This window comes from Bubalus kerabau, chromosome 4 (assembly GCF_029407905.1).
Source record: "Bubalus kerabau isolate K-KA32 ecotype Philippines breed swamp buffalo chromosome 4, PCC_UOA_SB_1v2, whole genome shotgun sequence".
NCBI lineage: Eukaryota > Metazoa > Chordata > Mammalia > Artiodactyla > Bovidae > Bubalus > Bubalus kerabau.
The window spans coordinates 51773324-51800049 of NC_073627.1; the positions used below are offsets into that span (position 1 = coordinate 51773324).

General features: G+C 39.3%; 1 protein-coding gene across 3 annotated transcripts in view; it reads right to left on the reverse strand.

Moving 5' to 3' along the window:
* The window catches only part of USP32 (ubiquitin specific peptidase 32), a 206691-nt gene that overhangs the window by 69060 nt on the left and 110905 nt on the right, over positions 1 to 26726 (reverse strand). For all 3 annotated transcript variants that reach the window (XM_055577392.1, XM_055577393.1, XM_055577391.1), the window contains exons 4-5: positions 24308 to 24426; positions 20143 to 20302 (exon numbers count right to left, since the gene is read on the reverse strand). In XM_055577392.1, coding sequence (XP_055433367.1) covers positions 20143 to 20302; positions 24308 to 24426 — 279 coding nt within the window. The remainder of the gene's footprint in view (positions 1 to 20142; positions 20303 to 24307; positions 24427 to 26726) is intronic.

A 26726-nucleotide genomic window follows, 5' to 3' on the forward strand; every position in this document is an offset into this window, starting at 1 on the left:
AACAAGGACCGACAGCACATCATACAACCAATGCTCAAAAGTTGAATGAACTGGGCTATGAAGTTTTGCCTCATCTGCCATATTCACATGACCTCTTGCCAACTATCACTTCTTCAAGCATCTCGACAGCTTTTTGCAGGTAAAATACTTCCACAACCAGCAGGAGGCAGAAAACACTTTCCAAGAGTTCCTAGAATCCCAAAGTACAGATTCTTACGCTACAGGAATAAACAAACTTCGTTCTTGTTGGCAAAAATGTGTTGACTGTAATGGGTCCTATTTTGATTAATAAAGATGTGTTTGAACCTAGTTATAACGATTTAAAATTCATGGTCTGAAACTGCAGTTACATTTGCACCAACCTAATAATAGGACAGACAAGCAAAAACAAAGAATAACCGTTATATTCTGCTATAATTAAAAAAAAAGCAAAAGGAGAACCTATAAGAAGGATTTATGCTCTGGACCCACGATAAAAGACAAAAAACAAGAAAGAACTTTACTTTCCAGTGAGTGACACCTCCCCACCCTCTGCCAAAAAAAAAAAAAGGAATGTTAAAAATGTCAATTCAACCTAGAATTAGTAGACAGTTCAGTTAGAATGTAGACATTCCAAAGCATCTAAAAGATGAGCCTTCAAACTCAAGCAGACTTCCAAACTGTGTTTAGCTAGGACTATGCATGTACAATAGTAGGGGATTCAAAACACTAAATTTGTAAAAAGTTGATTAAAACAAATTACATTTTGAGTTTATAGTCTGTGTCTCCAAAGTTCAACACTATGTGATGCTAAATAATGATGAACAAAATGGGTGAGGAAAGGGTACTAAAAGGAAAAAACCAAATGATTAGTTTTAGAAAGTAGAATCTTCTTTCAGATATCAATAATAATGATGACAACAACAATAAAATCTGTACCAAACTATTTCAAATATTTAAACTATATAGAAAACGTTTATGTTATCTATACATGTTCTCCAATTCGGAATATCATCAAAATGTATAAAAATTAATTTGTCAATAAAACACTGTATATATATTAACATTTGACAAAAAAGATCTTTTTAGGAAATCTAATCTTAGGTATTTAAGTAGCAAATTACAAAATAAAAACATATCATAAAAATCTGTTGTTGATAAAAATCTGTTTAACAATTTAACCTTTTGGCTGAAGTTCTAATTCATGAAATTCCCTGGCAGTCCAATAGTTAGGGCTCAGTGCTTTCACTGAGTCCCTGGTTGGGGAACTGAAATTCTGCACTGTGGGTGGCATTGCCAAAAATCCAAAAAGTTCTAATTCAATTTCTTAAATTTAAATAAAAGGTAAAGTAACAATAGATTGGAATCTTAAGTTCTAAAAACTACTGGCCATGACAAAATTTAAAATCTTGTATAGATCAAATTAGTTAATTATTCTAAACTCTGTACTGAATATACAGTATTCAGTGTGTAATAATATAAATAAACAGTGACCCAGTTTCATCTGTAGTATACATAAAAGAGAAAAAATTTGATTAAAAATGGCAGTATGTTCAACTTACTGGACTTCAAGTTTTACTTTATACTCGTATGTGAAAAAGTAAATACATCTGTACTCTAACATAAATGTTATTTACAAGTGAAAACTTATAACTCCTTTTTGTTTCCTAGATACCTTGGCTTATTACACAAATTTAAATGCAGTCACTGATGCTTTAAAATAAATGTCTACTTATAAATGACAAGTTAATAACATTCTCTATTTTTATCCCAATTTTCCACATTCCTAATATATTATTTCAAAAGTTTAATGTACCAAATATTTTTGAGTGGAAAACCCTGCAATGTGGTCCACAGTGAACTGCTTAGCTAGAAGCTTAGAATTTATAACTAATACAATAAATCACAGTCATCAGAATATAAACCTGCCCATGTCAGGATTTCTATAAGAAATTTAGCAGTAATTCTGATTTTATGATAATGCTTTCATAGGAAAGTCCACTAAGAAAGCAGTTATTTGCTGAAGCCAGGAGCAATTGAGTTGTATGTTATACCTTTATTTTTATAAACTGTAAAGTAAAGGAAAGCAAATTAGTAAGGAAAACATTTTCTTCCTATTGACATGGATGAGTTAATTTTTGTAGTGATCTACAGTCCTCTGTTAGAAAATTGCTTGTTCCCAAAACAATTTCTAGAAAATTGCTTGTTCCCCAAACAATTACTCTCTGAGAAAGTGGGATGAAGCTTACTGACATTTCCTAGCCAAGTGTTTACTAATACAAGAGGATGAAGGGACTCCCTTACTGCTAAGTCGCTTCAGTCATGTCCGACTCTGTGTGACCCCATGGACGACAGCCCATCAGGCTCCTCTGTCCCTGGGATTCTCCAGGCAAGAACACTGGATTGGGTTGCCATTTCCTTCTCCAATGCATGAAAGTGAAAAGTGAAAGTGAAGTCGCTCAGTCGTGCCTGACTCTTAGCAACCCCATGGACTGCAGCCTACCAGGCTCCTCCATCCAAGGGATTTTCCAGGCAAGAGTACTGGAGTGGGGTGCCATTGCCTTCTCTGAAGGGAATCCCTTGGTGGTCCACTTGTTAGGACTCTGTGCTTCCAATGCAGGGGGCACAGGTTCAATCCCTGGTCAGGGAACTAAGATCTCACATGCCTTGCGGCACCTCCAAAAAAAAAAGAGAGGATGCATATTCATTGTAAAGCGCCTATTCTATACCAGGCACAATGCTGAGTCCTTTAAAAAAGGTAACATTTCATGTAGCACCATATGCTACCGGAAATGCTGCTTCAGTATAAGGATTATTTTGAGTTGAAGGCAAATGAGAAGCAGCAGATATAAGAAAAGCCCTCTAGTTCCCCCTACTGGCCTAATTTGAAAAGATGGCTTCCCGATCCCTCTCCCAGGACACAGGGAAAGGAGCAGTGACCTGCACAAGACTGAGCCAGACCTGCCTTGGAGGCACGTGTGAGCACTGTTCTGCTTCGAGGACAGGGGCTCTGGCTGCAGCAGACCTGGGAGGCACGGCATATGGCATATGTCCTCTTGGAGGAGGTCACCATTAGCTTCACTGTAGAGCTGCCAAGCAGATGACAAACAAACTGGAGAACAATTCTAACAAAGAAGTTCCCGCCCTCTTGGAAAAGTTCTGTGCCCACATTAGATTTCCCAACCTAGGGATCCAGCAAAAGGACAGAGAACCCCCAGGGAATCTGACTTTGAAGGACAGTGGGATTTGATTACAGAACTTCCACAGGACGGGGGAAGCATTCTAGGAGGGCACAAACAAAACGCTGTGTGCACAAGGACACAGGAGAAAGGAGCAGTGAACCCACAAGAGACAGGGTCAGACTTGCAAGTGAGTGTCCAGGAATCTCCGGCGGAAGTGTGTGTCGAGAGTAGCCTGTCTCGAGGTCAGAGGCACTGACTACAACAGTCCTGGGAGCTGCGGCATGCTGGCGTAAGTCCTCTGAAGGAGGTCGTTATTACCCCTATCATAGTTTGGCCTCACTGAAAGATGAACTCCCCAGGTCAGTAGGTGACCAATATGCTACTGGAGAAGAGTGGAGAAATAACTCCAGACAGCATGAATAGGCTGAGCCAAAATGGAAACAACATCCAGTTGTGGACGTCTGGTGGTGAAAGTAAAGTCTGATGCTATAAATAACAACATTGCATAGGAATCTGGAATGTTAGGTCCATGAATCAAGGTAAATTGGAAGTGGTCAAAGAGGAGATGGTAATAGTGAACACTGACATTTTAGGAATCAGTGAACTAAAATGGACAGCAATGGGTGAATTTACTTCAGATGATCCTTATATCTACTACTGTGGGCAAGAATCCCTTAGAAGAAATGCAGTAGCCATCATAGTCAACAGGAATCTGAAATGCACTACTTGGGTGCAATCTCAAAAATGATGGAATGATCTCTGTTCATTTCCAAGCCAAATGGAAATCACAGTATTTCCAAATACTGTGAGCCAAATCAGTATCACAGTAATTCAAGTAATTCACAGTAATTCAAGTTTATGCCCCAACCACTAATGCGGAAGAAGCTGAGGTTGAACAGTTCTATGATGACCTATAAGACCTTCTAGAACTAACACCAAAAAAAGATGTCCTTTTCATCACAGGGGACCGGAATGCAAAAGTAGGAAGTCAAGAGATACCTGGAGTTCAAGTTTGGCCTTGGAGTACAAAATGAAGCAGGGCAAAGGCTAACAGAGTTTTCCCAAGAGAACGCACTGGTCATAGCAAACACCCTTTTCCAACAACACAAAGAGACAACTCGACACATGGATATCGCCAGATAGTCAACACCAAAATCAGACTGATTATATTCTTTGCAGCCAAAGATGGAGAAGCTCTATACAGTTAGCAAAAACAAGACTGGGAGCTGACTGTGGCTCAGATCATGAACTCCTTATTGGAAAATTCGACTTAAATTGAAGAAAGTAGGGAAAACTACTAGGCTATAACAGTATGACCTAAATCAAGTTCCTTATGATTATACAGTGGAAGTGACAAATAGATTCAAGGGATTAGAACTGATAGAGTGCCTGAGGAACTATGGACAAAGGCTCGTAACACTGTACAGGGGGTAGTGATCAAAACCATCCCCGAGAAACAGAAATGCAAAAAAGGCAAAATGGTTCTCTGAGGAGGCCTCACAAATAGCTGAGAAAAGAAGAGAAGCTAAAGGCAAAGGAGAAAAAGAAAGACCTACCCATCTAAATGCAGAGTTCCAAAGAATAGCAAGGAAAGATAAGAAAGCCTTCCTCAGGGACCAATGCAAAGAAATAGAGGAAAACAATATAATGGGAAAGACTAGAGATCTCTTCAAGAAAACCAGAGATATCAAGGGAATATTTCATGCAAAGATGGGTACAATAAAGGACAGAAACAGTATGGCCTAGCAGAAGATATTAAGAAGAGGTGGCAAGAATACACAGAAGAACTAGACAAAAAAGATCTCAATGACTCAGATAAACATGATATTATGATCACACACCTACATATTCTGGAAGGTCAAGTCAAGTGGGCCTCAGGAAGCATTACTACGAACAAAGCTAGTGCAATGATGGTATTCCAGCTGAGCCATTTCAAATCCTAAGAGATGATGCTGTTAAAGTGCTGCAATCAATATAACAGCAAATTTGGAAAATCCAGCAGTGACCACAGGACTGGAAAAGGTCAGTTTTCATTCCAATCCCAAAGAAAGACAGTGTCAAAGAATGTTCAAGCTACCGCATAATTGTACTCATTTCACATGCTAGCAAAGTAATGCTCAAAATTCTCCATGCTAGGCTTCAACAGTACGTGAACCAAGAATTTCCAGATGTTCAAGCAGGATTTAGAATAAGCAGAGGAATCAGAGATCAAATTGCCAAAATACGATGGATCATAAAAAAAAGGCAAGAGAATTCCAGAAAAACAACTACTTCTGCTTCACTGACTTATGCAGAAGTCTTTGACTGTGTGCATCACAACAAACTGTGGCAAATTCTTAAAGAGATGGGAGTACCAGACCATCTCACTTGTCTCCTGAGAAGCATGTATGCAGGTCAAGAAGCAACTGTTAGAAACAGATATGCAACAATGGACTGGTTCCAAACTGGGAAAGGAGTATTGTATATTGTCACCCTGCTTATTTAACTTATATGCACAGTATATACATCACGCAAAATCATGGGCTGGATGAAGCCGAAGTTGAAATCTAGATTGCTGGGAAAGTATCAATAACCTCAGATATGCAGATGACATCACCCTTATGGCAGAAAGTGAAGAGGAACTAAAGATCCTCTTAAAAATGGATTAAAGATCTAAATGTTAGACCAGAAACTATAAAACTCCTAGAGGAGAACATAGGCAAAACACTAACATAAATCACAGCAGGATCCTCTATGACCCACCTCCCAGAATATTGGAAATAAAAGCAAAAATAAACAAATGGGACCTAATTAAAATTAAAAACTTCTGCACAACAAAGGAAACTATAAGCAAGATGAAAAGACAGCCTTCAGAATGGGAGAAAAGAATAGCAAATGAAGCAACTGACAAACAACAAATCTCAAAAATATACAAGCAACTCCTACAGCTCAATTCCAGAAAAACAAACGACCCAATCAAAAAATGGGCCAAAGAACTAAATAGACATTTCTCAAAGAAGACATACAGATGGCTAACAAACACATGAAAAGATGCTCAGCATCACTCATTATCAGAGAAATGCAAATCAAAACCACTATGAGGTACCATTTCATGCCAGTCAGAATGGCTGCGATCCAAAAGTCTACAAGCAATAAATGCTGGAGAGGGTGTGGAGAAAAGGGAACCCTCTTACACTGTTGGTGGGAATGCGAACTAGTACAGCCACTATGGAGAACGTGTGGAGATTCCTTAAAAAACTAGAAATAGAACTGCCTTGCTGCTGCTAAGTCGCTTCAGTCGTGTCCGACTCTGGACGGCCCCATAGACAGTAGCCCACTAGGCTTCTCTGTCTCTGGGATTCTCCAGGCAAGAACACCGGAGTGGGTTGCCATTTCCTTCTCCAATGCATGAAAGTGAAAAGTGAAAGTGAAGTCGCTCAGTCGCGCCCGACTCTTAGCGACCCCATGGACTGCAGCCTACCAGGCTCCTCCGTCCATGGGATTTTGACCCAGCAATCCCACTGCTGGGCATACACACCAAGGAAACCAGAATCAAAAGAGACACTTGTATCCCAGTGTTCATCGCAGCACTATTTATAATAGCCAGGACATGGAAGCAACCTAGATGTCCATCAGCAGATGAATGGATAAGAAAGCTGTGGTACATATACACAATGGAGTTATTACTCAGCCATTAAAAAGAATACATTTGAATCAGTTCTAATGAGGTGGATGAAACTGGAGCCTATTATACAGAGTGAAGTAAGCCAGAAAGAAAAACACGAATACAGTATACTAACGCATATATATGGAATTTAGAAAGATGGTAACAATAACCCTGTATACGAGACAGCAAAGGAGACACAGATGTATAGAACAGTCTTTTGGACTCTGTGGGAGAGGGAGAGGGTGGGATGATTTGGGAGAATGGCATTGAAACATGTATAATATCATATATGAAACGAATTGCAGTCCACGTTCGATGCATGATACTGGATGCTTGGGGCTGGTGCACTGGGACGACCCGGAGGGATGGTATGGGGAGGGAGGTGGGAAGGGGGTTCAGGATGGGGAACACGTGTACACCCGTGGCGGATTTATGTATGGCAAAACCAATACAATATTGTAAAGTAACTAACCTCCAATTAAAATAAATAAATTTATAAAATAAAAAAAAGAAACTAAAAAAAAAAAAGTGAAAGAGGAGAGTAAAAAAGCTGGCTTAAAACTCAACATTGAAAAAACTAAGACCATGGCATCCAGTCCCATTACTTCATGGCAAACAGATGGGGAAACAATGAAAACAGTGACAGACTTTACTTTCTTGGCCTCCAAAATCACTGCAGATGGTGAGTGCAGCCATGAAATTAAAAGATGCTTGCCCCTTGGAAGAAAAGCTATGACAAACCTAGGAAGTGTATTAAAAGCAGAGATATTACTTTGCCAACAAAGATCCGTATAGTGAAAGCTATGGTTTTTCTAGTAGTCATGTATGGATGTGACAGCTGTAAGATAAAGGAGGTTGAGCACTGAATAATCAATCCTTTTGAACTGTGGTGCTGAAGAAGACTCTTGAGAGTTCCTGGACAGCAAGGAGATCAAACCAGTCCATCCTAAAGGAAATCAACCCTGAATATTCATTGGAAAGACTGGTGCTGAAGCTTCAATACTTTGGCCACCTGATGCGAAGAACTGACTCATTATAAAAGACCCTGATGCTGGGAAAGATTGAAGGCAGGAGGAGAAGGGGACAACAGAGGACAAGATGTCTGGATGGCATCACCAACTCAATGGACATGAGTTTGAGCAAGCTCCAGGAGATGGTCAAGGACAGACAGGTAAGCCTGGAGTGTGCAGTCCATGGGGTTGCAAGGAGTCAGATATAACTGAGCAACTGAACAATAATAACTCTTCTACCAGGAAGGATAGATGTTAATCACCAGAGAAAACTCTAGATCCTTACCAACCTGGAGATGGCACCAGAAGAAAGAATCTACATAACAAATCTTATTAACCAGCCAAATCAACCAAAGTCTTCTCCAGTAGCTCAGACAGTAAAGAATCAGCAGGATTCCCAGGAATGCAGGAAACCCAGGTTCGATCCCTGAGTCAGGAAGATCTTCTGGAAAAGGAAATGGCAACCCATTCCAGTATTCTTGACTAGAGAATTCCATGGACAGACCATGCGGTCGCAAAGAGTTGAACACGTCTGAGTGACTGACACACATACATCAGGCAATAGTTTCTCCATGTATTTGTTTTCCCACAATGTGCCACTCCTAGCAGCTCAAAGTTCTTTTCCTTTGTTTTGTCACTTCTCCACAAATTATCGTTCTGTGCTAAGATGCTATGTAAGCTCAAGCTCTAACCACCCCTTTGAGTTATTCATCACTAAATGTTCCAGTGCGTAAGTAACTTAGTAAGTAATAAGTAAGCTTATGTTTTTCTCTTGTTTTCTGTCTTTTGTTAGTCTAATTTAAAGGGTCCCACCCAATGAACCCAAGATGAGTACAGGATAATACTTTTCCTTCCCTGCCCTCTTTACCACAAATCTATGATGTAAGTTGTATCATTACCCCTGTTTTCCATAGACAAAGTAAGAAGTTAAGAGGTCTGCAAACTAAATAAGTGGCTCACTGAACTCTACAAAGAGATAGAGGAAAACAATGGAATGAGAAAGACTAGAGATCTCTTCAACAAAATCAGAGATAACAAGAGAATGTTTCATGCAAAGACAGGCACAATAAAGGACAGAAACTGTATGGATCTAACAGAAGCAGAAGATAGTAAGATGAGATGGCAAGAATACACAGAAGAATAACTATACAAAAAAGATCTTAATGACCTGAATATAACCATGATGGTATATGATCACTCACCTAGAGCCAGACATCACAGAGTGTGAAGTCAAGTGGCCCTTAGGAAGTATCACTAGGAACAAAGCTAGTGGAGGTGATGGAATTTCAGTTGAGCTATTTCAAATCTTAAAAGATGATGCTGTTAAAGTGCTACACTCAATATGCCAGCAAATTTGGAAACCTCAGCAGTGGCCACAGGACTGTAAAAGGTCACTTTTCATGCCAATCTTAAAGAAGGGCAATGCCAAAGAATGTTCCAACTACCATACGATTGCACTTAAATCAAATGCTAGCAAGTAATGCTCAGAATCCTTCAAGCTAGGCTTCAACAGTACATCAATTGAGAACTTTCAGATGTACAAGCTGAATTTAGAAAAGGCAGAGGAACCAGAGATCTAATTGCCAACATCTACTGGATCATAGACAAAGCAAGAAAATTCCAGAAAAACCTCTACTTCTGCTTCATTGACTATGCTAAACTTTTGACTGTGTGCATCACAACAAATGGTGAAAAAATTCTGAAAGAGATGGAAATACCATACCACCTGCCTCCTGTGAAACCTGTATGCAGATCAAGAAACAACAGTTAGGACTGAACATGGAACAATAGACTGGTTTCAAATTGAGAAGGGAGTATGTATATTATTACCCTGTTTATTTAACTTATATGCAGAGTACATCATGCATAATGCCTGGCTGGATGAATCACAAGCTGGAATCAAGATTGCCAGGAGAAATATCAATAACCTCACAAATGCAGATGACACCACCCTTATGGCAGTAAGCGAAGAAGAACTAAAGAGCCTCCTGATGAAAGTGAAAGGGGAGAGAGAAAAACCTGGCTGAAAAACTCAGCATTCAAAAACCAAGATCATGGCATCTGGTCCCAGCACTTCACAGCAAATAGATGGGAAAACAAAGGAAACAGTGATGACTTTTTTTGGCCTCCAAAATCATTGCAGATGGTGACTGCAGCTCTGAAATTAAAAGACACTTGCTCTTTGGAGGGCTTCCCTGGTGGCTCAGCTGGTAAAGAATCTGCCTGCAATGCAGGAGATCTGGGTTTGATTCCTAGGCTGGGAAGATCCCCTGGAGAAGGGAATGGCTACTCACTCCAGTATTCTGGCTTCCCTGATAGCTTTGTTGGTAAACAATCCACCTGCAGTGCAGGAGACCCCAGTTCAATTCCTGTGTTGGGAAGATCCACTGGAGGAAGGGATAGGCTACCCTCTCCAGTATTCTTGGGTTTCCCTTGTGGCTCAGCTGGGAAAGAATCCACCTGCAATGTGGAAGACCTGGGTTCAATCCCTGGCCTGGGTTGGGAAGATCCCCTGGAGAGGTGAAAGGTTACGCACTCCAGTATTCTGGCCTAGAGAATTCCATGGACTGTGCATGGGTCACAAAGAGTCAGACACAACTGAGCAACTTTCACTTTCACTGCGCCTTGGACGAAAAGCAATGACAAACCTAGACGGCATATTAAAAAGCAGAGACGTTACTTTGCCAACAAAGGTCCGCATGGTCAAAGCTACAGTTTTTCCAGTAGTCATGTATGAATGAATGTGCGAGTTGGACCATAAAGAAGGCTGAGCATGCCAAAGAACTGATGCTTTTGAACTGTGGTGCTGTAGAAGACTCTTGAGAGTCCCTTGGACAGCAAGGAGGTCAAACCAATCCATCCTAAAGGAAATCAACCCTGAATATTCATTGGAAGAACTGAGACTGAAGCTGAAGCTCCGATACTTTGGCCACCTGAGGCAAAGAACCGACTCACTGGAAAAGACCCTGATGCTGGGAGAGATTGAAGGCAGGACAAAGGGACGAAAGAGGACAAGATGATTGGATGGGATCACTGATTCAATAGACATGAGTTTGAGCAAGCTCTAGGAGGCTGTAGTCCATGGGGTTGCAAATAGTTGGGACACAACTGAGTGACTGAACAACAATAACAAATTATTTCCCAAAATGCAGTTCATGATCCATCCATATCAGAATTACCCAGAGTTAAAAGTACAGAGCCCTACGGCCCACAGATAAAAAATCTTTGAAGACAGAACCAGTAACCTGCACTTTTAACACGCTCTTCAAATAATTCTAATGCTCAAGATCAAGTCCATTAACTACAAAATAGTGGTTGAATAGTTGATTATTTTGGTATATCCTTCTTACAAGAAATAAGGACACAACAAAATTCAGCTAAGAGGTCAGCAATTAAAAATATTATAAATAAGCGAGAAAATTAAAAGCATAAGTTATTTCTTCAGGTTTTTATGACACACTGCCAACTTACTTCTATAGCCACCAAGGAAACCAACAGGTACATTATAGAAGGAGATAAAATAATTAGTTCAGACAGCTTATTCCATGTAGTGTTTGGGGTGGGTTTTTTTTGACATTTTATTTATTTATTTTTTAAATTAATATTTATTGGAGTATAGTTGCTTTACAATGTTCAGTTAGTTTCTACTGTACAGCCAAGTGAATCAGTTATATGTATACACATATCTTCTTTTTCCCTATAATATTTAAAGTAGACTGATCTCTGTGCGCCTCAAGTTACTGCTAACCAATTTTCCGTAGCTCACATAATTTTTCTAACCAAAAGTTTTAAAGGGAAGATCTAAGAACAACTATTTTGCAATCTTAAGCAGTTCTTTAAATTGACATCTACAATTCATTTTCACTCTAAAAATATGGTAGGTCTTTATATGAACACTTACATACTATGAAGTTGTTAAACTTTATTCAAACATGATGATTTATCTTGGTCCTTCTCCCTCCTGTAGGTTTAGTCCTACAATCCTAAAACAACATATTCCTCCTGCTCTCCCCTGGGGAATTCAAACGTTTAAATCAATACTCAGAATGCAGACTTTTGGTTGTTGAAAATTTTCCAACACAGTTCAGTCCAACAACATGCATTGTAGATCACTGAACTAAGAAAAACCCAAAGATGAATAGAATATAAGCCTTGTCCTCAAGAGACTTGTAACTTCTGTTGAAAAACAAAGCCATTTTCAACTGACTTTACAGTAAGGCAAAAAGCATCTTAAATACTTTAATTCAAAAGTAAAGTGTGCAGGAATGCAAAGAGAAAAAGTGATTAATTCCAACTGCAGAAAAATGGAGAAAGCATGACAAAAGGGATATGACATTTGAGTTAGGATTGATGACAAAGCATTTTACCTGTCAGGAACTGAAAGATGGAATGTATTCTTATATGAAGGAATATTAGGAGTGATGGTAGATAGGGTAGCCATGAAAGTTCATGGTGCGGTCATGGAATACTGACCAGTGCTCTTCAGTTGAAGCTGAGAACATAAGTGAGGAGAAATGAGAATAAGAATAATAAACTAAGAATATGAAGATTTCTCAAAGGTTTCAAAGCAGGGAAGTAAGAATGGTTTGTTTTTGCTTTTATGCAAACTAAGTAAACAAAAACAGAAATGTGTCTTTCATTACTCCTATTATCAAACCATAGTCAGGTCAGATAAGTAAGAAAAACTATCATAATGATGACAGTGGCAAAGAAAGATGCAAGAAATATGGTTAAGATTGATAGGATTTAATATGAAGCTTGATAAAGAAAAGTCAAAGGTAACTTCAAATTGGATTACTAGAATTATTAGGTTGGTGCAAATGTAATTCCAGTTTTTGCATTGGTGAAATTTGCCATTTGATACTGGAATACATCCTTAAATAAATGTGGTTATGTTACACAGCATTTTAATACACATTTCTCACTTTATTTTTTTTTTGCTAATGACTTACTACTTGATGTGTATTTTATATTTATTTTAGACTAGGTATACGTTAGACAAAAAGCAAATTCAAGCAATTTTGTTATTCCAGTTCAAAATGGGTCCTAAAGCAGTGGAAACAACTCGCAATGTCAACAATCCATTTGGCCCAGGAACTGCTAACGCCATACAGTGCAGTTCAGTTCAGTCGCTCAGTCGTGTCCGACTCTTTGCGAACCCGTGAATCGCAGCACGCCAGGCCTCCCTGTCCATCACTAACTCCCAGAGTTCACTCAAACTCATGTCCATCGAGTCAGTGATACCATCCAGCCATCTCATCCTCTGCCGTCCCCTTCTCCTCCTGCCCCCAATCCCTCCCAGCATCAGAGTCTTTTCCAATGAGTCAACTCTTCGCATGAGGTGGCCAAAGTATTGGAGTTTCAGCTTTAGCATCATTCCCTCCAAAGAAATACTTCCATACAGTGCAGTGGTGGTTTAAGAAGTTTTGCAAATGAGACGAGAGCCTTGAAGATGAGGAGCATAGTGGCCGGCCATCGGAAGTTGACAATGACCAGTTGAGAGCAATCATCAAACCTGATCCTCTTACAACTACCCAAGAAGTTGCTGAAGAACTCACTGTCGACCACTCTACACTCGTTTGGCATTTGAAACAAATTGGAAAGGTGAAAAAGCTTGCTGAGTGAGTGCCTCATTAACTGACAGCAAATCAAAAAAATTGTCATTCTGAAATATTGTCTTCTCTTATGCCACTCAACAAAAATGAACCATTTCTCAATTGGATTGTGACGGGTGACGAAAAGTGGATTTTCTACAAAAACTGGTGATGACCAGCTCAGTGGCTGGACTGAGAAGAAGCTCCAAAGCACTTTTCAAAGCCAAACTTGCATCAAAAAAAGGTCATGGTCACTGTTTGGTGGTCTGCTGCCCATCTTGAGATAGGAGACAGATGGGTTCCAAGCTGGACATTTACAATCAGCCGGCCCCCTGTCAGCATTTCCTGAGACAAGAGCTACGTGGGCTCCAGTTGAGGAATTTACAATTGCCCTCCGAAATGGAAGTAACAACAGAAACGAGGTAAACAGCCAGTCTTTTTCTCTTGTCAACATCTTGAAGAAATATAATTATGGAGAGGAAATAATTATGGCAAGGACAGAGGCAAAACACTTTCTGAGTAAACGACTGAAGGATCTCCGCTTCTTCCTTTTTAGGATAAGGGAGACACTATACATTTTCACAAAGGCTCCTTGGGGTCAAAAGTCAGAGGATAATTCCAGGCCACAGTGAGTCTTGCTCCTCCCAGAAGTCTTTGCTTCAAGATTCATCTTGGCTAAAGGGGTGCATGTGCACCCCAGAGGAGAGTCCTGATACAAATTAGCGGGGGGATGGGAACAAAGCAAGATGACTGGCCTGAAGGAAGACAAAAACTTCTTACTTTACTCTTTACTTTCTGCCTCCTTGCCTGAATTCATTTTTAACTAGTCAGGCAAGGACTAGGAAGGGACTCCAGCCTTCACTGCTGGCCCCTGTGGTCCAGTGGTTAGGACTCCAGTCTGGGAAATTAAGACCTTGCTTCCAGCTATTGCTCACTGCTGCTTACTGTTAAGCTGCCATTTACTGCTGTGCATGTCTGAAATCAGTCTGCTCAACCACAGCATTCTGAATCCTGCCTGGTGGGCTGCAGTCCATGGGGTCGCAGAGAGTCGGACACGACTGAGCTACTTCACTTTGACTTTTCACTTTCATGCACTGGAGAAGGAAATGGCAAGCCACTCCAGTGTTCTTGCCTGGAGAATCCCAGGGACGGGGGAGCCTGGTGGGCTGCCGTCTATGGGGTCGCACAGAGTCAGACACGACTGAAGCGACTTAGCAGCAGCATACTCAGCAGATCGATGAGATGCACCTAAAACTGCAGTGCCTGCAGCCAGCTTTGGTCAACAGAAAGAGCCCGATTGTTCTCCACAACAACACTTGACCGCCTATCACACAACCAATAATTCAGAAGGTGAACGAATTGGACTACTAAGTTTTGCCTCTTCTGCCACATTCACCTGATGTTCAGCCAACTGACTACCACTTCTTCAAGTATCTCAACAACTTGTTTTGCAGTGAAAATGCTTTCACAACCAGCAGGATCCAGAAAATGCTTTCCAAGAGTTCATCGAATCCTGAAGCAAGGATTTTATACTAGAGGAATAAACAAACTTATTTCTTGTTGGTAAAAATAAGTTGACTGTATTGTTTCCTATTTTGATTAATAAAAATGTGTTTGAGCCTAGTTATAAAGATTTAAGGGCTTCCCTGGTGGCTCAGACAGTAAAGAATCTGTCTTCAATGCAGGAAACCCAGGCTCAGTCCCTGGGTCGGGAAGATCCCCTGGAGAAGGGAGTGGCTCCCCACTCCAGTATTCTTGCCTGAAGAATTCCATGGACAGAGGAGTCTGGCAGGCTACAGTCCATGGGGTCACAAAAAGAGTTGGACACAATTTGGCAACTAAACAACAAAAGCAAAAACTATACTTCAATTTACAAAAAGAGTAAAAAAAAAATCATAGGAGGAAGAATAGGATGTTTGCTTTTTTTGACCTACAAATGGACTAAAGAAAGGAAAGGTGTTATATATGAAATTAAGATGTTAGAATATATATCCAGGAGGCATTTATTAAATATACAGTTTGATACCTCAAGATCAGTAAACTTCATCTAGGTATCATCTGCAAAGACATGAAGGATAAATGAAGCAAAAGAAATGGCTGTAATGAAGCAAAAGCATGCATGCCAGTCAAGAATAGAATAGAACTAAAGGCTGATCAATGAGAAATAACTTAAAACTACAATGTTTCAAAATCAAGAGAGAAGAGAATTTCAAGAAAACTCTCAATAGTGCTAAAATGCTGCAGAGATATTAGTAGGTACAATGAGCCTAGGAGAAAGCCACTCAGTTTAGAAATTAGGTCATTATTGCAGATGAAACAATGCATAAAATCAAGATAAAATATTTTTTAACAAGACAAAGGTCATGTACTTTTCAGTCAGTTCAGTTCAGTTGCTCAGTCGTGTCCGATTCTTTGCGACCCCATGAATCACAGCATGCCAGGTCTCCCTGTCCATCACCAACTCTCGGAGTTCACTCAAACTCATGTCCATCGAGTTGGTGATGCCATCCAGCCATCTCATCCTCTGTCGTCCCCTTCTCCTCCTGCCCACAATCCCTCCCAGTGTCAGGGTCTTTTCCAATGAGTCAACTCTTTGCATGAGGTGGCCAAAGTATTGGAGTTTCAGCTTCAGCATCAGTCCTTCCAATGAACACCCAGGACTGATCTCCTTTAGGATGGACTGGTTGGATCTCCTTGCAGGTACTTTTAGATACCATTAAAAATCTCAAAATCTTCCCAACTGATAAAAAATTAAACTGAAAAGATCATTTTCAAATTAAAATGGAGTCATATAATGGGATAACATTTTTAATATTTTGATAATTATTTTGACTGATTAAATTTATACAAGCCTGTAATCTTTGATACAGTGCCTTTGAAAAACAAACAATAAGCAGCTTATTTAACTTATATGCAGAGTACATCATGAGAAACGCTGGACTGGAAGAAGCACAAGCTGGAATCAAGATTGCCGGGAGAAATATCAATAACCTCAGATATGCAGATGACACCACCCTTATGGCAGAAAGTGAAGAGGAACTAAAAAGCCTCTTGATGGAAGTGAAAGAGGAGAGTGAAAAACTCGGTTTAAAGCTCAACATTCAGAAAACGAAGATCATGGCATCTGGTCCCATCACTTCATGGGAAATAGATGGGGAAACAGTGGAAACAGTGTCAGACTTTATTTTGGGGGGCTCCAAAATCACTGCAGATGGTGACTGTAGCCATGAAATTAAAAGACGCTTACTCCTTGGAAGGAAAATTATGACCAACCTAGATAGCATATTAAAAAGTAGAGACATTACTTTGCCAACAAAGGCTATGGTTTTTCCAGTGGTCATGTATGGATGTGAGAGTTGGACTGTGAAGAAAGCTGAGCACCGAAGAATTGATGCTTTTGAACTGTGGTGTTGGAGAAGACTCTTGAGAGTCCCTTCGATTGCAAGAAAATCCAACCAGTCCATTCTAAAGGAGATCAGTCCTGGGTGTTCACTGGAAGGACTGATGCTGAAGCTGAAACTCTAATACTTTGGCCACCTCATGCAAAGAGTTCACTCATTGGAAAAGACCCTGTTTTTCGGAGGGACTGGGGGCAGGAGGAGAAGGGGACACAAAGGATGAGATGGCTGGATGGCATCACCGACTCGATGGACATGAGTTTGGGTAAACTCTGGGAGTTGGTGATGGACAGGGAGGCTTGGTGTGCTGCGATTCATGGAGTCGCAAAGAGTCGGACACGACTGAGCGACTGAACTGAACTGAACTGAACTGAAGCAGCGTTTGCATTTGCAAAGTGTGTCAGAACTAATTCAATTTGAAGCAGCCGACAGAGACTCTCACCTTGACTAAAATTTAGTCCCACTCCTTTGAGCCCTCTTTTCTACTAGGCTCAGAAGTTGGTCCCTTATTCTGTCTTTGGCCTGCCCAGCTGAATCTTAGCAAAGAATCCTGCTGTATCATCCCCTACCTTTGATACCTGATCAAGTTCCTCATACCCCATATTTAATGAATAAGTCTTTGGCCGGCTTTTAGTAAGAATTCCCCTATCCTTGATGATTTCTCTTAGTAATTTTCCTTCCACTGATCACCTCACCTTGCTCCTTGGCTGTAAGTTGCTTTCCTTATAATATCTGGAGGTAAGACCAATCTCTCTCCACTACTGCAATATGCTACCGCAAAAGTCGTGAAGTAAAGTTTTGTTTATGGGACTTCCCTGGTGGTACAGTGGATAAGAATTCGCCTGCCAATCCAGGGGACCCGGGTTCCATCCCTGGTTCGGGAAGATTCCACATGCTGAGCAACTAAGACCGTGTGCTACAACTGCTGGAGCCTGAGAGCCCTAGAGCCCACATGCTGCAACCAGAGAAAGCCTGATCACAGCAACAAAGATGCAGAGCAACCACAAATAAATACTTTTTTCAAAGTCTTGTTTACCATTTTATTAAGTGCCAGAACAATTTTTTCTATAACGTGAGTCACTCAAGGAAAGTAACCACACCCTTAGCCAATAATAGAAAAATAATTTACCATACAATTACAAATGAAAGCAAGAGTTCAGCAGAACATCCATATGACTGATAATGATAGAGCTTAAAGTATAAAAAGATTTCCTAATTTTTTATGCAAAACGATTTTTTAAAAAAGGCTTTCCTCTCAAAATAAAGATGGTAGTGCTGAAAAAGTAGGAGCATCAAATTAATTGCCTATTCATGCCAGGATTTATGTGTCAGAATTTTTGGTAACAATGGAATAAAAATGAGAGGGAAAGCAGCTGGTGAATAATTAGTAGCCAACTCATAAATTACAAGAAAAAATAAATACAAACAGTGCTTGATACCCAAGGTCCTCTACTCGGTCAACAAATACTTATTTAAGGCTTGACACTGAGAGTGAATAAAAGAATAATACAGACTCTCTATGATTTAAGAAAAATGACATGTACAAATAAATCAAATATTATAAATAATTATAATACAAAGATGAAAGTGGTAAGTTCATCCAAGAAGAGTACAAAAGAAAGTGTTATGAGAGTTCAGAGGAAGGAGAGATGATTTCTCACAGGAAGGCAAGAAAACATTTCATGGAAAGCAAGCAGCATGTGACTTAAATCTTCAAGGATGACTAGCGTTTGCAGGGAGAATAAAAGGGAAAGGCATTCCTTCTGGTCTTAAGAAGCAGCATAAGCAAAAGCCCAGAGTACGTCCATTCTGTAACCACAGAAAAGAACAGAAGAAGTTAACATTTAGGCCTGTGCTGTGGTGGACTAAACAGCATCCCTCAAAAGTTCATTATCACCTGGAATCACAGAATGTGACCTCACTTAGAAATAGGGTCTATGCAGGTGTAATGAATTAGGGCTCTAGAGTTAAAATCATCCTAAACTTAGACTGGGCCCTAAATCCAATGAGTGGTGTCTTTAAAAGAAGGGGAGAGGACACACACACACACACACACACACACACACACACACACACAGAAGGCTATATGAAAACAGAGGCAGAAACTAGAATTATGCTGCCACAAGTCAAGCAAAGCCCAGGTTCACGAGAAGCTGGGAGTGGCAAGGAAAGATGCTTCCCTGGGATCTTCAGAGGGAACATGGCTCTATTAACACTTTGGTTTCAGCTTCCAGAACTGTAAGAGAGTAGATTTCTGTTTTTTCAGTTTATGGATTGTGTTAATTTGTTACAGCAGCCCTAGGAACTAATATAGTTTGGTTAAGAACAATTAGTAGAGGGCTGCTGTGAAATAAGTGATATCGATCCCAGTTCTTGCTAATATTTTCTCTTTGAGGACATTTCTTTAATTTCCTGAGTGACAGGAATGTCTGATGCAGAGCTCCTAAATCCCTCAGAATTTTCTGGGTGACAGGAATCTTTTGTTCTGATGCCTGAAGTAACTCTCGGTAGGTTCCTGCAAAGGGGCTGGTCACTAGAAAGACCAAGCCATACAAGAAACTTGGAACTTTCAACCCCATCCCCCAACCCCCCATTCTCTGGAAAGAAGAAAAGATTTAGAAATACAGTTAATAACTGATAATGCTTATGTAACAAAGCCTGCACAAAAATCCCAAAGCACAGGGTCTGGAGAGCACCTAGACACATCTACATGCCAAGAAGGGGGCAACACAGCTCCATGTGGACAGAAGCTCCTGGGTTTGGGACCCTTCCAGATTCTGTCCTACATATCTGTTCACCCAGCTGTTCATCTGTCTCCTTTAATACAGTTTTTATTATATAATAAATCAGTTAAGGTAAATGTTTCCTGAAGTTCTAGTAAATTACCAAACCCAAGGAGAGGGTCATGGGAAGTCTCATTTATAGGTGGTCAGTCGGAAGCACAGGTCACAATCTGGACTTGGCATCTGAAGCGGGGAGGGCAGAGGGGCAGTCTTTTGGGACTGAGACCTAAACCTGTGGGGTGGGTCTGCACTAATCCCAGCAGACAGTGTCAGAACTGAACTAAAGTGTAGGACACGCAGTTGGTGTCCATAGAGCACTGGAGAATTGCTTGGTGTGGGGGGAAAAAACTTACACATTTGGAGTACGAAAGTATTCAGTGAGTAGACAAAAAAAAGTTTATCTTTTTCAGTTATGTACTCAAGCCTCCAGCATTCCATGTTATTACACTTTGGAAGAAAAAAAAAGCCACACTGATAATAGGCATATTCTCTTATTACCAGGCAATTGTGTTAAAAAGTGAACAGAGCACAATAAAATGCCATTACTTACAATGTGTGACTCCAGCCAGAGTTTGGTAGAAAGTGGGAGTATCACTATCATCAGTGAGGGTCACATATACACCTCCAGACAGTAGCCAACGAGAGAAGGTAAAAGCATCTTTGTTTAGAAGAAGCCAATTTCTAAACTTTTCATAGTTTACCTTTTCACCCTAAAATTAAAACAAGAAAACACAGGTTTAGTTAAACTTTAAGGTACCTTACTTGGAACTTACACAATTTAAAATTTGCATTTAATTGACGTTTACTCCCTTCTACTATCTATAAAGGAAGAATAATCTAAATATCATTATAGGCTATATATGTATTTGGAAAAAAAACTTTTCAAATATAACTATTTCAGAACTTCTATTTGCATAAAACCTATATGCTAATTGCAAATTATTTTATCAATTCATTAAAGCAGTGAACTTCCACTAAGTCACATTTTAGTTGCTAAGGTACATCTTGCAATCAGTGTAAACTGCATTTCTTTCAATGCTTAAGAAAAGCCATTTTTCATTTGCTTTATCCTGCTTCAACACTTCCATTGGTTAGAATCAGCACATTTTAATCAATGTGTATGGAATATGAATAATCTTTTAAATTTCATTGGCAAATTAAAAACTATCCAGGAGTCCCCTTCCAAAAGTCATCACTGAAAACGTACATTCACAAGTCAACTAAAATACAAAAAAGAAGCAAGGAGGTTTCTATTTCTTTGCTTTCTTTCCAAGTACTTGTGTTGCTAAATCTGTGGAGAAAAAAAGTTTCCAGGCTGAGAAAAAACATCATATGGCTGTGCAAGTCAATCTCTTTGACTGGAAGACAGAGTATGGGCCAGATATTTCTATGAGAAAAAGGCAGAAGCAACCCACATAGAAATACAATGAAGAATGACACTCAGGAGCCTAGTAGTTATAATCCTGATGGAGCTATTAAGTGATACAAATAACTTATAACCTAAAAGAGTTACGGTAGAAATAATTTCTATATTGTTAGTAGCATCCTATTAAGTACAGTAATATGCTTAGCTTCATGGTTTCAGAATATTTAACAGTACAATTCAAGCAATCAAGACAACATTGGAGGGACTTCCCTGGTGGTCCAGCAGTTAAGAATACACCTGCCAATGCAGGGGACACAGGTTGGATCCCTGGTTAGCAAACTAAGATCCCACCTGCCGAGGAGCAACTAAGCCCATGGGCCGTAACTACTGAGCCTGCGTGCTGCAACTACTGAAGCCCGTGGGCCTAGAATCTGTGTTCCACCACAGCGAGAAACTGATGCAGCACAACAAAGGAGAGCCCTCACTGGAGGCAATTCAGTCCACACACAGCAACGAATACCCAGCGCAGCCAATAAACAAATAAATAAGACAACACTGGAAGTCTTAGCTTTCTAAATGGAGGACTATGGCACTCAGACTTGCTGCAGGGACATGAGGACATCGCTGCATGTTTAGAGGATCAGACCCATTTTCTTTCTCTACCCACATTTGGTCTACAAAGAGGGTTTGCAGTATAAATTCCACAAGCTGAAGCACATTTTTACACATTAACATCTTTGACATTGGGATAAGTCTTAAAATCAATAATACCCTTTAAATGTAACTGGTAGTTTTTTTGTTCTTTATAGTAATACATAAAAGCACATCTTATTAATCAAAAGCATCTTATATCCAGTGAACATGGTGGTTTTAACGGTTTTATGAAGCTAAGATGTTATTATAAGATGCACCTTCATGTACCACTAAGAAAAAACTGCCTGTGATAATAGGTGCTTCTAACAACTTCACATACAGTTAATATTTAATGTGTATTTACAATGCCCTAAGCACAATTCTGAGTATTTTTATACTCATTTAATCCTCAAGCAATAATAGGAGATACTATTATCCCCATTTTACACACGAGAAAACTGAAGCTCTGAAAGCTGTATGTTCAAGGTTATACAGTGGCAGAGATAGAACTGAACCCAAGCAGTCCAGGCTCCAAAGTCTCTGTGCCTGAATTACACACTATATATACTGCCTGACAACTTAGTGAAATACAAAGCGACCTCTCTAATCTGCTTGCCCATTAGCAACACTCCATACAACTGGCAGTACTAAAATCCCATCTGTCAAACATGATTTTCTATGTTCTTGAGTCATGGCTCTAAATAAGGAAGCAAAATGGATATCTTTTATAAACTGTCACAAAAGTAGTCTAGAAAAAAACTCCCAGTACTATAAATGGCAATTAAAAACAAACAAACTTCTGAAATTGATACATCTTTGAAGAGCAATATAAAGTATGAATTCCCACCATGAGAATCAACAACCAAAAAAATTCAATAAGAAAAAAATCAATGTAACTCCTATGTGGATTTCCTTCATCTCAAGTTACTGGAAACATAGTAACTCAAAAAGCAAGAGTGTGGATCACATCACATACCTTACTCAAAAATTATGTAGGTAAATACATCAAATAGTTGAATTAGGTAAAATTAGCCCATTCACAGTCTTTTTTTACTTTACACAACCATAAGTACCTAATGATGTAAACAGCTATATACACGAGTATCCCCAAACCTTGGCCTCTCATTTCTTTGATCTCCTCTCTTCCAAAGACCTTATTCTTCATATAAGACTTTCCTAGCCATTTACTACCATACTCATTTCCTTAAAATTCTTTGTTCTAATGTCCCTTTCTCTTATAAGCTGTTCCTAACCATCCCATAACAAAATACCTACACCTAGATATCGCCTCCCTATCACCACCTACCTCCTGTAGTCTACTTAATTTTTCTGTACAGCACTAATTATTATCTTAGTTTGTGTACCTGCTATTGTGTCTAAATTTTAAGAGAACTGGGTGGCTAACCAAATTAAATCCCCGTCTATAAAACAGGAATGTCTGCATAAACCTTATTAAAATGAAAAAAAATACATTCTCCCCTAAAATAAGCAAACCACTTGATATTTCTGTGAAAAATCCAATTTATCAGGCTTGCAAAGATTAGATAACTCTTTTTTTTTTCTAATAAAATTTGGCCAGCAAATTTTAGAGAGGAAAAACAAAAAACATGATCTAGTTTGTCTTAAGGTACTGAAATACTATCACAGCAACTTTCAGTCAATAAGACAACCAAAAATGCAGGAAGACAATCCTTTTAGCACCAAACATGTAGAACTGCTGAGTAAAATGTAACACCATAACTACTACCAAAAACTACTTAGCCAAGCTGAAAAGCAAGAAAGGGAAATCTCCAGGTGTTATTAACACAGGGGAAACTTAAAGCCAGAGTGATGAAAAGCTAAAGCCAGAGTCCATTTAAAATAGATATTAGAACCAGATATATGCACATGGCTGGAGTATTAATAATCAGTGCTTATGTAGTTAGGAAGGTGACTAAACTAACTGAATAAAAACTCTGAATAAAACCAATAGCAGTGAAAGACTCTAATTAATCTGTGAAATGGAAGTGGATCAAATGGCCACAAGAAATTACACAGCACTGAATGCTGCAGGAAAGGATCAAAAACTTGTAGAAGAGCTTTATTTTGCCACCTCTTGGGACTTCCCATGTGAGCAGACCTCTGAAAAGAAATTAAAGAAAAATTTTCTCTGTTAAAAGATACACATTATCTGTTGTTAAAGTTTTTTTACAATGAAAATATATTATTTATGAAAACAGGAAAATGACCAATTTTTAAAACCCAAATATTTCACTATGCAAACCAATTAAAAAAATAAATTATAAAATGCATTTAAGATAAAATAGGCATTGATGGATCACAGAGGTCACCTACAGCTCAAGGCCAATGAGTGCTATTTCTACGTGCTCATGACGAAAAGCAATGAAGAGCACCACAACTTAAGCAATGCTCAGGTGTCTGCAGGATCACGTGTGAGTGTGTGTGCGTGGTGGTGTGAGAGTGAGGGAGTATGTTTCATTACGCCATAAGTAGAGATAGTTGCCTTTACAGCAGAACTGGGAATTTTCAGATTCACAAACACAGCAGCAGTAAGTGTCATGGACCTTTGAGTCTAGATCGCTAAAAAACTTCAACCATTAAATACAAAAATGTCAAGAATATGCTGCACATAAACGTCTATTCATCACAGCTAAACTCATACAACTAAGATTTAATACTCTGTCCACAGGGATGCAATGTACATCTTTAAATGTACCTCTGAGAAACACTTCCTGAGTGTATCTGGGACTTTACCATCCACCACATGAAGCATTCTTTCCATTTCTTCCCGTATAACATAGCTCCCGGATTCACTTGCAAAAAGACTAAAAATGTCTAGGAAAAAGAAATAATGAATTAATTTTAACATAGATTAAAAGTACCCTGGTGGATGTAGGGAGGAAAGAGAAAGGTAACAAGTATTGAGTGACCGAGCATTTTATAAATATACAATTTATCCCTTAAAAAAAAAACCCAATGCTAATTACAACAGCAATGTGGTATCTTTTCACATACAAAATTTGCAAAAACTGTTTAAGTGTGACAATACAAAGTGTTAGCAATAAACTAGGATAAACTGGAACTCTTATATACTGTTAATGAATATATATTACTGTAACATCTTTGAGAGTATCTTGCCAAAATGTAAAGATGAAGATTTATGCTAGAAGTTCAACTCCTAGGCAACTCCACCTCCACTTGTAAAAAACTCTCATACATATCTGCATGAGGTACAACATACGCCGAAGCAATCTTTGTAATAGCGAAATTTAGGGGGGGGAAAAGATAAATGTCTACCAACAAAAAAATAGGTAACCTGAGACACACACACAATGAAACACTATATAGCAATTAAAATAAAGGAACTAATGTTCCAACATGGTAAATATCAATAATCTTCAGTACAAAAAGCAAACTGAAAAATCTGTATAGTATACCATTTATTTGGCTTGGCCATGATCTTTAATTTTGAAGAAAAAAAAAACAACAACAAGATCTGGGACAAATATGACACAATGGTAAGAAATAATAAAGTTGGGTAGAAGTACATATTATGTTTGAAATACTGCTGTTAAGGGTTGAACTGCATCCGCCCAAAAGATATGCTGAAATCCTAATCTCCAAGTACCTGAGAATTTGAATTTATTTGGAAACATAGGTGATAAAAGAAGAGACATTCTATTCCTCTGAAGGCCCACTGGGTTCCTTGCCTGCCCACCCACATGCCATGGCTGATTCTGTTAGGGGGGGAATATTTGCTGGAAGGCTCTGACCATCTGTTATGGATTAAATTATATCTCCCCCCTCAAAAAAAAAGTTGGAAGTCTTAACCCCAGTACTCATGAATGTGACTTTATTTGAAAAAGGGTCTCTGCAGATAAATCAAATTAAGATGAGGTTATTAGGTTGGGTCCTAATTCAATATGACTGATTATAAGAACAAAAGACAGAAACACTGGAAAGAAACCATGAGATGAGATAGTGAGAGATTGGAGGGAAGCAACTGGCAAGTCAAGGAACACCAAGCATTGAGGGCTACCACCAGAAGTTAGGAAAAAGGAAGGATTCTTCCCTGTAGATTTCAGAGGGAACAAAACTCTGCTAATATCTTAATTTTGGACTTCTCCTGTACAATTGTGCTCATATCACACTCTAGCAAGGTAATGCTCAAATCCTTCAAGTTGGGCTTCAGCAGTACGTGAACCAAGAATTTCCAGATGTACACGCTAGGTTTAGAAAAGGCAGAGCAATCAGAGATCAAATTGCCAACATTTGCTGGATCATGGAGAAAGCAAGGGAATTCCAGAAAAATATGTACTTCTGCTTCAATGACTACACTAAAGCCTTTGACTATGTGGATCACAACTCAGCAACTAAAAAACAACACAAATTTGTTGTTCATTGTTGAGTCCAACTCTTTGTGACACCATGGACTGTAGCAAGCCAGGCTTCCCTGTCCTTTACTATCTCCTGGAGTTTGCTCAAACTTAGGTTCATTGAGTCAGTGATGTTATCTAACCATCTCATCTGCCGCCCCCTTCTCCTCTTGCCCTCAATCTTCCCCAGCTGCAGGATCTCTTCCAATGAGTTGGTTCTTCACATCAGGTAGACAAAGTATTGGAGCTGCAACTTTAGCATCAGTCCTTACGATGAACAATCAGGGCTGATTTCCTTTAGGATTGACTGGTTTGATCTCCTTGCAGTCTAAGGGACTCTCAAGAGTCTTCTCCAGCACCACAGTTCGAAAGCATCAATTCTTTGGCGCTCAGCCTTCTTTATGGTCCAACTATGACATATGTGCATGACTACTGGAAAAACCAGAGCTTTGACTATAAGGATTGTTGTTGGCAAAGTGATGTCTCTGCTTTTTAATACACTGTCTAGGTTTGTCGTGGACAATTGCACTCATTTCACTTGATAGCAAGGTAATGCTCAAAATCCTTCAAGCTAGGCTTCAACAATATATGAACTGAGAACTCCCAGATGTACAAGTCAGATTTAGAAAAGACAGAGGAACCAGAGTTCAAATTGCCAACATCCACTGGATCATAGAAAAAGCAAGAGAATTCCAGAAAAACATCTACTTCTGCTTCACTGACTATGCCAAAGCCCTTGACTGTCTGTGTGCATCAAAA